We start from the raw sequence: 13,079 nt of genomic DNA, 5'->3' as shown, positions 1-13,079 counted from the left end.
GCCGAGGAGAAAAGGGTGGGAAGGGCTTCTTTAGACTTCCGAAGTGTGTTTACGATCAGGGGATTGAAGCTCAGGAGAAAAGTGAACGGCGAAGACGAATGTGGCTGGCAGCTATCAACCGGTCGAATTTGCCAAAGCTTGACTGTGTTCGTGTTTGTTCTGACCACTTTCTGACAGGTAAATTGAATTATTTATGATGTAGAAATAAATTTTAAAAAGGTTATGGGACATGTGTACTTCATGACAACAGCTCGACGACCCCAAACTACTTTTATAACATATATGTGAGGTATTTCGCCGAAAACGACATTTAAAAACCGAACAAAACTCCGTTTCTCATTCGTACACTATTTTGGTGGAGAAATTCAACGCGGTTTCAGGGAAAGAGAGTCTCCTTTCCTCAGTCAACTCGCGTCAATAGAGGATTTAAAACCCCCGAAAGCTAAGCTAACTTAGCCACCGGTGCGCCGTTCGGAGAAGCGTTGCCTTTCCCGGGTTGTTCAACATAGAACAAAAGGGAAGCAACATGAGAACAACATTCCCCTAAACCTGCAACACAGTTGCAATAGGCACACAGAATCGATGATGACTTGTCAACAATGATCCATGGTTGTAAACTTGGCTGAGACAAACGCTGAGAATGTAGAACTTTCCCTTTCACAATCTTGTTGTCATCACCTTCGCTTGTGTGCACAGACACATCCCGAACCCAACCAGACACAAATCTGTCGTAGGCTTCCATACTTTTGTAATTTTGAAAATCCTTCAGTTCACAAAAGGGACTTGGGTGGAAAATAAGATAGTTAACAAGTTCGATGTAAGTCACACACGGCAACAAATCGGGATCAGACTTCCAGTCCTTGTTTTTAATTTTGTAGGGATCCAATTTTCCAATAAAATGCAACTTCGCAGCGTACCGCTCGCGTGCTTGCTTGTCTAAACTCTCCACGTAGTTTTCCATAGTGTTGATGGACAAAATCCGTACACAAACGAAGCTAGTTGAGTAAATAAATAGACAAACTGAGTAAATATTTTCTCCTCTCGCTATCACCGCTTGTAATCGACAGACTTCCAAGATGGCGGCACGAAGCCGTGTTACTATTTTTAGCACAAAGCGCGGAGCCCTCTATTGCTTTCCTCCCAGTTGCACTGCTCCCAGATGTGTGCTTTCATATTTAAGAATTTAACCAATCAAATTCAGGCATTTCTTATTCTCAGGCTCAGAAATCTTTCATTTTCTAAAGGCCTCCTGTAGCATACGACAGGTGTCGAAGGCGCTGTCGGTTTAGGCAATTAGTTTAGTAGGCGGTCATGCACCAAAGTGTGAAATCCATTATTCCACTAAATTATTAAAGATTAATTTTTGACTCGATTGCGAACTTTTAACTTATTCAAACTTCAATGTAAAGCAACGCAGAGTCTCTGAAAAACACAACAAAATGTTAATGCTCAATCTATTTACAAATACACAAATCAAGCATTATTATATACATACATATTACAATGACATAATTGATATCAATGTTAATTAAATCTATATAAAATAAATACACTTGATAGTGCTTATCCAGGAGTTGGCAAAGCAAAATGTAAAATTCCATACTACTAAGCCTTATAAGGAAGGCAGCACATGGTGCATATATCCTTTCTACTGTATGTCACAAAGGTTGCATTTCATTAAGGGAAACACAAACTTAAAAATGTATTGTGAAATACTGGAGCAGAGAATGATCACCTTCAGAAACTGGGTAGCAGCGCAATGTTCCAGCTTGACAGTGACCCCAAATACACCTCGAAGATAACCAAGGCTTTTCTGAAGGGGCTAAGGGTAAAGGGGATGGACTGGCCAAGCATGTCTCTGGATCTAAATCCAATAGAACATCTTTGAGGCATCCTCAAGACGAAGGTGAAGAAGCACAATATCTTAGTCATGTTGTCATGGAGGAGTGGAAGAACATTCCAGTGGCAATTTGTGAGGCTCTAGTGGAATCCATGGCCAGGAGGATTAAAGTGGTTCTGCAAAATCATGGTGGCCACACAAAATATTGAACTTCAGGTACTTTTACTTTAGGTTGTACTCACTTTTATTACCAGGGGTTTGACCACTAATTACCATATTTTCCGCACTATAAGGCGCCTTATAACACGGTGCGTGTTGGGGGCGGCAGTAGTTCAGGAGGTAGAGCGCTCGTCTTGGGATCAAGGGATCCCAGTTCGAATCCCGGCTCGTCGAAGTGTCCTTGGGTAAGACACTAAACCCCTAATACCCCCAATAAGCAAGTTAGCACCTTACATGGCTACAAGGCCGCTATTGGGAGCACATTGTAAAGCACTTTGGGAAGTCATTGACTTGAAAAGCGCTATATAAATGCAGATCATTTCATTTTCATTTCATTATAAGCCGCACCTTCAATGAATGATATATTTTAAAACTTTTTCCACACATAAGGCGCACCGCATTATAAGGCGCTACAGTAGAGGCTGTAGTTACGTTATGCAACCATTAGACGGTGCCGCGCTAAAGGGAATGTCAACAAAACAGTCAGATAGGTCAGTCAAACTTTATTAATAGATAACAAACAAGCTTTTCACAACTCCATTCACTCCCAAAATGAATAAACAGCTGTTTTATTATTTTCTCTGAGGTAAAGCATTTTCGTGACACATCTTTAAAATCTTTGAACAACAGCAAGGCATAACATTTTACTTTTCCTCCATTTAGTCAACACGGAAAAAAACGCCTGATACTGTTATGGTAAATTAAACGTTAGTGCAATCGCAATATAGTGACACTCGTAATGTGCAAAAGCAATACGTGCAAAACAATAACAATAAAGCAATAACATAATAACTGTAACATGTAAAACGTAAACACCACCTCTGAATTCTTTAATGTTAAGTTCCCGTGCCAGCGCTGTTGCCTTCATTCGAATAGTGATTGTACTGACACTTCTACTTGCTGCTCTTTGTTCAACAAGCCACTGTTCAAGTGTGTCCTCTAACTGTGGCCATCTCGCTTTATTGCCACGGAAACTTTGTTTAGTCTTCTTTACTTGGCGCAGCTTATCCTCATGCTTCCTCCACCTCCGCACCATCGATTCATTAATGTTAAACTCTCTTGCTGCTGCTCTTTTTCCGTGTTCTACTGCGTGACTGATCCCCTTGAGTTTAAACTCTGCGTTGTAAGCGTGTCTCTTAATAGGAGCCATTTCAGGGTCTTTATACAAACGCACAAATAAAAGAGAATCATTGTTTAATATTTCCCAGTATGCACAGCGCACTTCTTCTACGCGAAAAATGGAGTCGGTGGCTGCTTACTGTAAGTTGCGAGACCTGTTATATTGATCCATATATAAGGCGCACCGGATTATAAGGCGCATAGTCAGCTTTTTTAAAAAACCAAACAGATTTTCGGTGCGCCTTATAGTGCGGAAAATACGGTACTTTATTTTGAGTTTTTTGAGGAGAAAAATAAATTTACAATGCTATACAAGCTTTACAAAGACGACCGTTCATTGTGTCAAAGCGATGTTTCTTCAGTGTTCAAATAAACTTTATGATTAAATCTCCACCGAGATGTGAGGGATGTACTCACTTTTTTGACATACTGCATATTTATAGGAAAATGAGAAAAATGTTTGTGTCATGTTTTCCTCCCACTGAAACCGATCATTTTCCACTATCAAACATTTTTTGAAAGGCACCAGGGAGCCACTAGGGAGCGCCAAAGAGACGCTTGTTGCTAAACCTGATACACAACTTACTAAATAGCAAATAAATATGCTCAAAAAAGTTCAAACTTGTTCACTCTCTAATATAATGTTCTTTAATTCTAAAATGTAATTTATCGTGTTCACCCATGACCAGTTGAAGAATATTTTTGTTGCACATGCATACATGCCAACATTTTGACTTTAAAAATCGGTAGACGTTATCCTGCACTCCATTTCTTCCACACGAAACACATCACGTTTCCAGCATATTAAAACAACAAAAAATCCCAAAAAATAACAGGTGATTTTTTAAAACTGGAAGTGGTGATTTTTTTTTTCCAACCGAAACGGAAATGTAATGCAACGTATGGAGCAGTGAACTCACGCACAATCAGATAGTCTCGCTTTCAGGTAAAGCAGCTGTAAACTAAAATAGTTTGAATGTGAAAAAAAAATATTTTTAAAAATTCAAATCAGTAGCGTTTTTCAATCTCCAGGGTGTAATATTTGACCGCTAGATTGCGCTGTTGTTTAATGTAAATGTTCTGCGCTTTTCAAGTCAATGAAGACCTCCAAAAGCGCTTTACAATGTGCTTCACACTTTCCCTTTTACACACACCAACTAACCGATAGCAGCGTCAGCCATGCAAGGCAACTTCCTGCTCATCGAGGGCATTAGGGATTCAGTGTGTTGCCCAAGGACACATCAACAAATAACTTGGAGGAGCCGGGAATCGAACCTGCGACCTCTTGACCTCTTTTAGTGACTGGTGACATCGTACAGACACGTATTTGTTTATCAAAAGTCTGGTGGCCCATTAAGGGGTTAAGGTTTTTTTTTTTTGGTTTGAACAAATTTATTGACACTAAAAACAGAAAACAATCATGACAATCTCAACAGCAATTAAGCACATTCACAATATTATATTCCAATATTACGTTTTTAACAGCAAACACAAAGTGAGGTTTGAACAAACCTTCTCGAAAATCAAACATATTCACAATTTCATTATATAACATCTTTGTTAGTGTCAATAGATCCGTCCAGGCCAAAGTCGATTGTCCTCGGTCTGAACAAATCCACTGACACCAACAGCAGCAAAACACAGCCATCAAGCATATTCACAATTTTTTTATATTTGACAATATGACGTGACGATATGACGTTTTAACATTTTTTCCTGACATTTCCAACATCAATTAAACAATTTCAGAGTTATTTTCTTTTAACAGTAGTTAACCAGCGTGTAAAAGGCAATACTATTGTGCAAGGGCATAGCTCTGCCATCCCACCCTCCCAAGCAGCATTCTTCCAGTCCTCTGTGTGGGTCCTTTCCCTTCTGCGTGGGTCCTCTCCCTTCTGGGTTCCACAACCCAGGCCGTTGCTGCCGGGACTCCCACAGCGTAGCTCCGGCTCCCCCCTCCGGGTGGGTACAGACGAGTCTTCTTTATGGCTGCGTCCTAGGCCCGCCGCTCGCAGATTGTATGGTATCTGCAGCCATTTGGAGCACAGCCACGGGGGGGATCTGCCTGCACCTCCATACCAGCAGGTTTCTGGAGGTCCAGATGGCGTCCTTGATGGCGGCGAGAGTGAGCCAGTCCCTGGCAAAGTCGTTCCGATGCCTCCTCGACCGACTCACCCCGTAAAGCACGTACTGTGCATCAGGGACCTCTCCTGCTGGCAAGTCCGGGAACTTTCCTAGTTGTTCGGCCATTGTCCACAAGACCTTGGCAGCGCTGCACTCACAAAAAAGGTGCCTCACCGACTCCTGGGCGCCACAGCCAGGTCGAGGGCACGTCGAAGTCGCTGACATTCCTCGGTGGTGCATTACAGCTCTGACTGGGAGAACTTCATGAGCCACCATCCATGACAAGTCTCGTAGTCTGTTTGGGAGGGCAGGATGATTGACGTTGCTCCAAACCGTTGTGGATTCGCCAAACGCAAGCCCCCGCACAGGGCTTACTGTAGCTCGCTCTTGCACAATAGCAATAAGGGCCCTGTGGTTTTGTAAAGTGTGACATTCTTGTGTTTCCAAATCAAACTTCTTCAAAAAAGCCCGAATAAAGAGATGTGTTGGTGGCAAGTTAAACGAAACTGGAATCAAACGATTGTCTGGTACAAGCTTTAGCTTCCGCAAATATGAGCCCATCCAAAAACGGGTCATTGCTTGACTTTTCGGGTTGTTGGGTGGGCCCACAGCGTTTTGGAAGTGGAAAGAGACATATTTGCTTCCCAGGAAAAGCTGGAGGTCAGGCACTCCTTTCCCCCCTTTTTCCTTTTTCTTTTTCATTGTATCTCTTTTTATCCTTTCCCACTTTGAGCCCCAGACAAAGCGAAAGATGGCTCGGTCCATTTGTAACAGCACGTTTCTTTTAGGCATAAAAATTAAACTGATTGACAAAAGCATTGGGAGGATGATCGCTTTGATGATTAGGACCTTCCCCTCTATTGTCAGTTTTCTTAGTGACCAAAAAACAAGTTTTTGCTTAACTTTCCTTGTCACGTCATCCCAGTTGGTCTCGCCTCCTCCATCCGCATTGAATTTTATCCCTAGGATTTTCTGGTCTGTCTTTAACACCGTCAGCGGGAGTCCTGCCTTTTCTGTCTCTTTCCACATTCCATAAAACTTCACTTGTGATTTTTCTCTATTTAGCCTTGACCCAGACGCCCTCCCAAACAGGTCAGTCAAGTCAAGGGCTCTTTCAACAGATGCGCGGTCAGTACACAAAATATTAAAATCATCCATGTACAAAACACACTTGGTAATTTGTCCCCCACTTCCTGGGATATTGATGCCTTCGACAAATCTATCTTTTCTTAACATTTGTGCCAAAGGTTCAATGCAAAGAACATAGAGAAGGGGAGACATAGGGCAACCTTGACGTACACCGCAGTTGATCTCGATTGCTTCCGATAAATTCCCGTTAATCATGAATTTGCTGTAGATGTCTCGGTATAGCAGTCCTACCCAATTGATGTATTTTTGGGGAAAACCACATTTTTGCAATACCCTGAAGAGGTATTGGTGCGAGACTCGATCAAAGGCTTTTTCAAAGTCTAGGTTTAGGACCGCTAGTCGCATGTTTCTGTCTCTTGCATAACAAATGGTGTCACGGATCAGCATGAGACTGTCGCTGATCTTCCTTCCCACAATGGCACAGGTTTGGTCTGGATCAACCAAGTCTCCCAAGACAACAGACATTCGTGTTGCTAGAAGCTTGCTGAAAATTTTACAGTCCACGTTTAAAAGCGTTATGGGTCGCCAGTTTTTTAAGTCAATTTTGTCTCCTTTTTTGTGCAATAGAGTAACTATCCCGATTCTGAAACTGTCTGGCATATGGTCTCGACTGGAAAATTCATTAAAAACAGTTAACAGATCTGGTGCTAAAATATCCCAAAAAGTCGAGGTTGAGTCCGTCCTCCCCGGGTGATTTGCCTTTTTTCATAGTCTTTATGCAATCATTCAGTTGGTCTTGGGTAAAGTCCGATGTTAAAAAGGGGTCTTGACGCACTGATCTTGAAATATGATCTAATACATGCCCCATTTCATTCTCATATGTTTCTTTCTTTTCAAATAATTTTTTTGTAGTAGTCTTCGACCAATCTGGTTATTTCACTACTTTCCTTTGTTATTTGCCCGTTTTCGTTTTGAAGTTTAAAAATCCCCTCATTTTTGCCCATAATTTTTTTTAAAAAGTAGCGTGTACATTTTTCCCCTTCTTCTATTTCTCTTTCTCTGCTTCTTATTATGATGCCTTTGCTCTTTATTTCCGCCAAAGCGTTTAGTTCTTGTTTGGTCTCTTTGATTTCATCATTAAAGTCCATCCCCTTTTCTGTTAGGATGAAATAGCGTTGTAGTCTTCTTTGTAGTCCCGACATGCGTTTCATCTCTTTGAGTTTCTTGTTTTTCCCTGCATTTTTAAAAAAGGTCTGTGTTCGTTTCTTTGTCATTTCCCACCATTGTGCTCGTGAATCATACGAGTCTTGAAGGGTCTGCCAGTCTTTGTACAGCTCCCTGTATTGTGCGGCTAGAGCCTCATCCTCCAGCAGGGAGCAGTTTAACTTCCACAAACCCTTCCCAACAGTCATACCTGAAGGAAATGAGAAAGAGCAGGACAGTAGCAAGTGATCCGAAAAAAAAACTGGAATTAATCTTGCATCACTCTGTGCTAAACCCCTCGTAAATATGTAGTCTATTCGAGAGGCTCTGGCATTGTCACTACTGAACCAGGTGAAGCCCTCCTCTCCTGGATGTATGGATTTGAAACAGTCCACCAGTTTAAATGTCCGGCACATGTCTTGTAATAAAGTTGATGTTTTATCTACTTTAAACTCCTCATCATTCCTCTTTCTATCCTTCCTACTTAAGATGCAATTAAAATCTCCTCCCACGATTAGTGGTTGATGGCCTAGCATATGCGACTGGATGTCCTCTAAAAGTTCGTACCTAAGTTGTCTGTCGGCATGGCCGTATATGTTAATGAGGTTAAAATCATTCCCTATATAAGAAAGTCTTGCTAAGATTGCGCGTCCGTCTCTCATCACAGTACTCCCCTTTATGATGAGTTGAGGGTTGTTTATTAAAATGGCTACCCCATCGTTACGGTTTTCATTCGAGCCACTCCATAATGACGGATATGGCCAAATCTCTTCCCACTGTTTATAATTTTTTAGAAAGGGGATGCAGCATTCCTGTAGTAAAAACACATCCGTTCTGATAGTTTTTAAGAACGATAAAACACTGTGAGCCTTAACCTTTGATCTCACACTTCTCACATTGATAGTAGAGAATGTAATGTTCATAATTGTTGTAAAAGTATTTAAACTAGTTAGACAAAACTGGGGGATCTGAGTCCATTCTTTGGTGATCATCGAGATCATCGAGAGTTAAGGGGTTAAGGTACTGTAAATCCTTAAAACTCTTTCTATGTACCGTCTTTTTTGGTAAACTACTCATGTTTCAACGTGGGCACATGCCGCTTTTAGTCAGGTGCAGCTTATGTATGTAAAAAAACATTTTTTCTTTCTTGCTTTCTTTGCAGCTTATAATCAGGTGCGCTTTGTAGTCCGAATTCAACGGTATAAGTTTCCCTTGATGTACTTAATTGATTTGTTTGCAGTTAATTGCATATTTTGTTATGCTTATTATTTGGTGGTTCTATTCTGTAAACTTTCTCTGGTCTTTTGACATTTCTTTTTAATTTTTTCTTTTCAAGATAAAATACAAATTTTGACCCGCAAACTGGAATGCAAACTGCTTATTTGGAGCCATATCGTGCTTTTCTAACTTGTGCCAACAGACAAAATCTACATGAATGATGGCTTTCTTTCCAAACACTTGTGGTATTCGCTTGTCTCAGTCTAACTCAGTGTTTCTCAATTATTTTCTGTCATGCTACCCCCAAGATGAAGAAAACATCTTGTGCTCCCCCAAGTGAGTGTCCCTGCCCCTAGTGTAGTGGAGGTGCAGTTCTCTAGGACTGTGAGAAAATAAAAACTTGCCCCACTATTTGAGAAGCACTGGTTTAACTGCATGATAAAAAGACAAATGTCTTTCTAACATATTTTAAAGTTCCTATATCCAGCACCAAGGTTTATACAAATTGCAGTAGCGCCACATTGATTTGTTGGCCACCCTACTGTCCATCCCGCTTGACAGTATATGGTTAGATTGTTGTAGCATTAATTATACATTTCATCCCAAATGCACAGCCAGGCAAGCAGTTTTTCTAAAGTTAAGTTAACAAAAATTGCAATCTTGACTCTTAACGAAAAGTACCATGACTGATGAGCGTTTAAGAAATTTAGGGGTGCTAAGTGTTTCATCACAAAGGGCCAGGGCAGGGGTCTCAAACTCAATTGAGTTGGTGGCAGCTGAAGCAGCCCCCGTGAGGTTGTTCCAAATGGGGTTTTCCACAAAAACAGCGCTTATAAAAACATTCCGCTGTTCTTAGAGGGACGATGTTTTATATTTGTCCACTGGATGTCACTGTACCGTGTTGTGCAACCAAAATTGAGTCCAAGAAAGACTACAAACTAGTACCACTTTTTTACCCAGCCTTTCACAAAGAATGACAAGAAGAATGGAAAAATAAGCATTTTAAAAGGGATTTAAAAAAGGGTTAATAAGGTAAACCCTGTTAGAAAATTATGTTTTATGTTTTGTTCATTCGGTATTATTATTATTTTTTTAATTACATTAAGTAATTAAATGAGAGTATGTTTCACACACATTATAGCCTGGTAATCTGTTCATCCATGTTGGAAAGTTTTTTTTGTCATGTTTTGTTCATTAGGTAATCATTATTGTTGTGTCACATCAACATTGTTTTGGGAAATATCCAGTTAAGATATGATTGTCTCTGTAGTTGTTTTTATTTGAATCCGCCACCACCCAGTAATTGTTTGGTTTTATTAAATGTACACCATATTTCTAAAATATACATAACACGATAAAACAGAATTGTTGTGAACTCAAAATGTTGACTGGGCAGTTATGGACTATGCACATTAAATCATTAGTAACGTACAAATATCACACAATACACCAAAGTATATCAGTAGCCATGTCCTTAGGTCTTTCTGATAGTTTTCCCCTGACCTTATTTCAATAATTTAAAATTATGGGTTTGAGTTTTGGTAAAAAACAACCTTCTACAAAGTGTAGTAATACAACCCTGACTGCAGAGATCAGTGTTGAACCGTTAAAACTGCACCGCAGCCCCCAGATCTTCAAAACGGCTTGCTTGCAGTTCCTCAATAATATTTATTATACAATAAACCTGATGGAAATGACACAAAATCGAATATGGATTTTAAGTATAGACTTGCAAGCTATTGATTTTCTTTGCAATGAACAGCAAATGATAAATAGATTTAGTCATTTTAATTTCAACCTCAGTTTATAATATCTGTTAAATATTACGTCTGGTTAAATGGAATGGAATGGAATAGAATAGAATAGAATAGAACAGAATAGAAGGGCAGCACGGCAACGCAGTGGTTAGCGCACAGTTCTGAGGTCTTTGAGATCGAACCTCCTCTGTGGAGTTTGCATGTTCTCCCTGTGCTTGCGTGGGTTTCCTCCGGGCACACCAGTTTTCTCCCACATTCCAAAAATATGCATGTCAGGTTACTTGGCCAGTCCAAATTGTCCCTAGTTGTGAATGGGCGAGCGAATTGTCCGTCCCTGTGTGCCCTGCGATTGGCTGGCAACGAGCTCAGGGTGACCCCTGCCCACTGCCCGGAGATAGCTGGGATGGACTCCAGCACCCCCGCGACCCTACTGAGGATCAGCGGTGCAGATAATGGACGGACATGGATGGAGAATGGAATAGAATAGAATAGAATAGAATAGAATAGAATAGAATATATTGTATGACACGACGTTAGACATGGCACTCTAGGGTAAAACAAGTAATAAAGACTTTGATGAGAAAAAGGACTAAAGTGTGTAAGGATAAATAGGCAAAGTGCACAACTATTATAACCCCCCCCAGGTTTAAAGTTGCTTAGTTTAAAAAGGTTTAAATGAGTTAAAAGTTCACAGCAGAATGAAAAATAATAAATGATTTTGTAATTTACTAGTATAATAGATTTTTAAAAACTGTTAATTTAATTTTGATATTATTTCTTTAAATTATGTTTCCTTCTTTTTTTCTTCTTTTGTTTCTTTTCGCCTCCAGCTATCCCCTTTCCCTTTTGTTACTTTTTTCTTTAATCCTTTTTTATTGATTTTTCTTATTTTTAATTACTTGTTTTTTTCTTATTTTTTTCTTTTTCATTTTTATAATTCTTTTATTTTTTTCCCTGCTTTTTATTCTTGCTCTCTTATTTTTTTCTTATTTTTCTCTCTCCCTTTTCCCCTTGTTTATTTTTCTCTTATTTTGTTCCTTGTATCCATAACTTTTTATCTTTATTGCTTTTTCCTCTTTTTCTTATTTATTTTTCTTTTTTCCTTCTTTTCCTCTTATTCGTTTTTTCCTTTATCCTTTTTTTTTCTTTTCCCCAGCTTTTTAGTTGCTTTATAATTCTTTTCTTCTTTCTTCTCCCTTTTTTCTCTTTTTATATTTTATTCTATTCCTCTTTTGTTTGTATTTTTATTTTCAGACTGCCCTCACATCTAGATTTCTTTGGGCGGGCAGAGCGGTGTGTCCTTGGGTGTGCACTGGCCACCACTGTCCACCCCTGGTAGGGCCCCTGGTAACCCCCCTGGTCATGACCAAATTGGTTGAAGCAGTGAGGCCCCGCCCCCTCATCCAGATGTGTTCCCCACGGTTTTCTGATCATAGAGCGCCCGCCTACGACACAGCGCGCAGCACCACACAATCAACAGGAGGCTCCGCATCGGAAAGACGCCAACCACGCACCTCTGTGCGGACCCCGGACCAATTCATTTCCGTAATTTGCGCCATCATTGTGGCGGTTGAGGGTGGTCAAGCTGGTGCAGGAAAAAATGATGGAGAAGCAGCCTTGAGATAGATTCAGTTTGAGCTTTTTTGTGGGTTTCTCTTTAGGTTACACACGATAAGCTCTTTTTTTCAGAAGATAAAATGCAGAATATAAATAGTTTCCTCCTTGGAAGTGGCGCGAAGTCGCCCCCATGTTGACGAGCTTCAAGTGCACTTTGCAGGGGCGTGTTAATTGAAATCGATCCTGCGGTTTTCATCCTCCTCTTCGCCTTCTTTGCACACCTTCGCCATGACTTCTCTATCTGGGTCCAAGGATAGAACTGTGGCCAGCCGGGGTAGAAAGTACACGGTAAGAAATATTCCTATCATTCATGTTAGAAAAAAACTGGGATGTTTACAAATACTGTACATCGGGGATGCAAAGAAAATTTTACAAGCATTTTATGTGAATGGCAGTAAAGACAATCTTGACTCTTAACGAAAAACATATTTTAAATGTGTCTTTGAGATCCAAAGTAGTAGCAAAGAACACCTTTCCACACAAGATGTTTTTTTTAATTGTATTTATTAAGACCACCGAGGGCCAACCTTTCTTTGTGAAATAAAGGCTGCAATTGAAGCATGGTTAGAATTTTTTTTCTCACAATTCTGAGGTGGACATTGGAGTTCATGATTAATTAGGGAGTAAACTGTTCACTGTGCATATTGATTAACGTGCAAGTAAAGCATTTTTTACACTTTTATATACATGAACGGTCATTTTGTCATTACAATTATTGGGGCAAGCAAATAGCATTGTTTTATTAGATCATATTCCAGAGCAGCACAGTGGAGTGGTGTGGCAACTTCCAGGCTTTTTAAAGGTGAATGACACCGTATTGCCAACAAATATGAATGTGATTATCAGTTGTAGCCATATTTGTAGTAGTGACAACTCCATGTTGTACTCTACCT

The 13,079-nt window shown here is 40.1% G+C and overlaps 1 protein-coding gene across 1 annotated transcript in view; it reads left to right on the top strand.

Annotated features, from left to right (window-relative positions):
• The first annotated feature begins 12,118 nt into the window (after positions 1–12,118).
• Positions 12,119–13,079, top strand: part of kif26ba (kinesin family member 26Ba) — a 234,885-nt gene continuing 233,924 nt past the window's right edge. Inside the window, exon 1 of the mRNA XM_088334902.1 lies at positions 12,119–12,474. Coding sequence (XP_088191028.1) covers positions 12,415–12,474 — 60 coding nt within the window. The 5' untranslated portion in view covers positions 12,119–12,414. The remainder of the gene's footprint in view (positions 12,475–13,079) is intronic.

The sequence above is a fragment of the Urocampus carinirostris genome, chromosome 4 (genome assembly GCF_059441175.1).
Source record: "Urocampus carinirostris isolate Australia breed hairy pipefish chromosome 4, RoL_Ucar_1.0, whole genome shotgun sequence".
In the NCBI taxonomy this organism is placed as follows: Eukaryota; Metazoa; Chordata; class Actinopteri; order Syngnathiformes; family Syngnathidae; genus Urocampus; species Urocampus carinirostris.
This window is presented reverse-complemented; position numbering and strand designations above follow the sequence as displayed.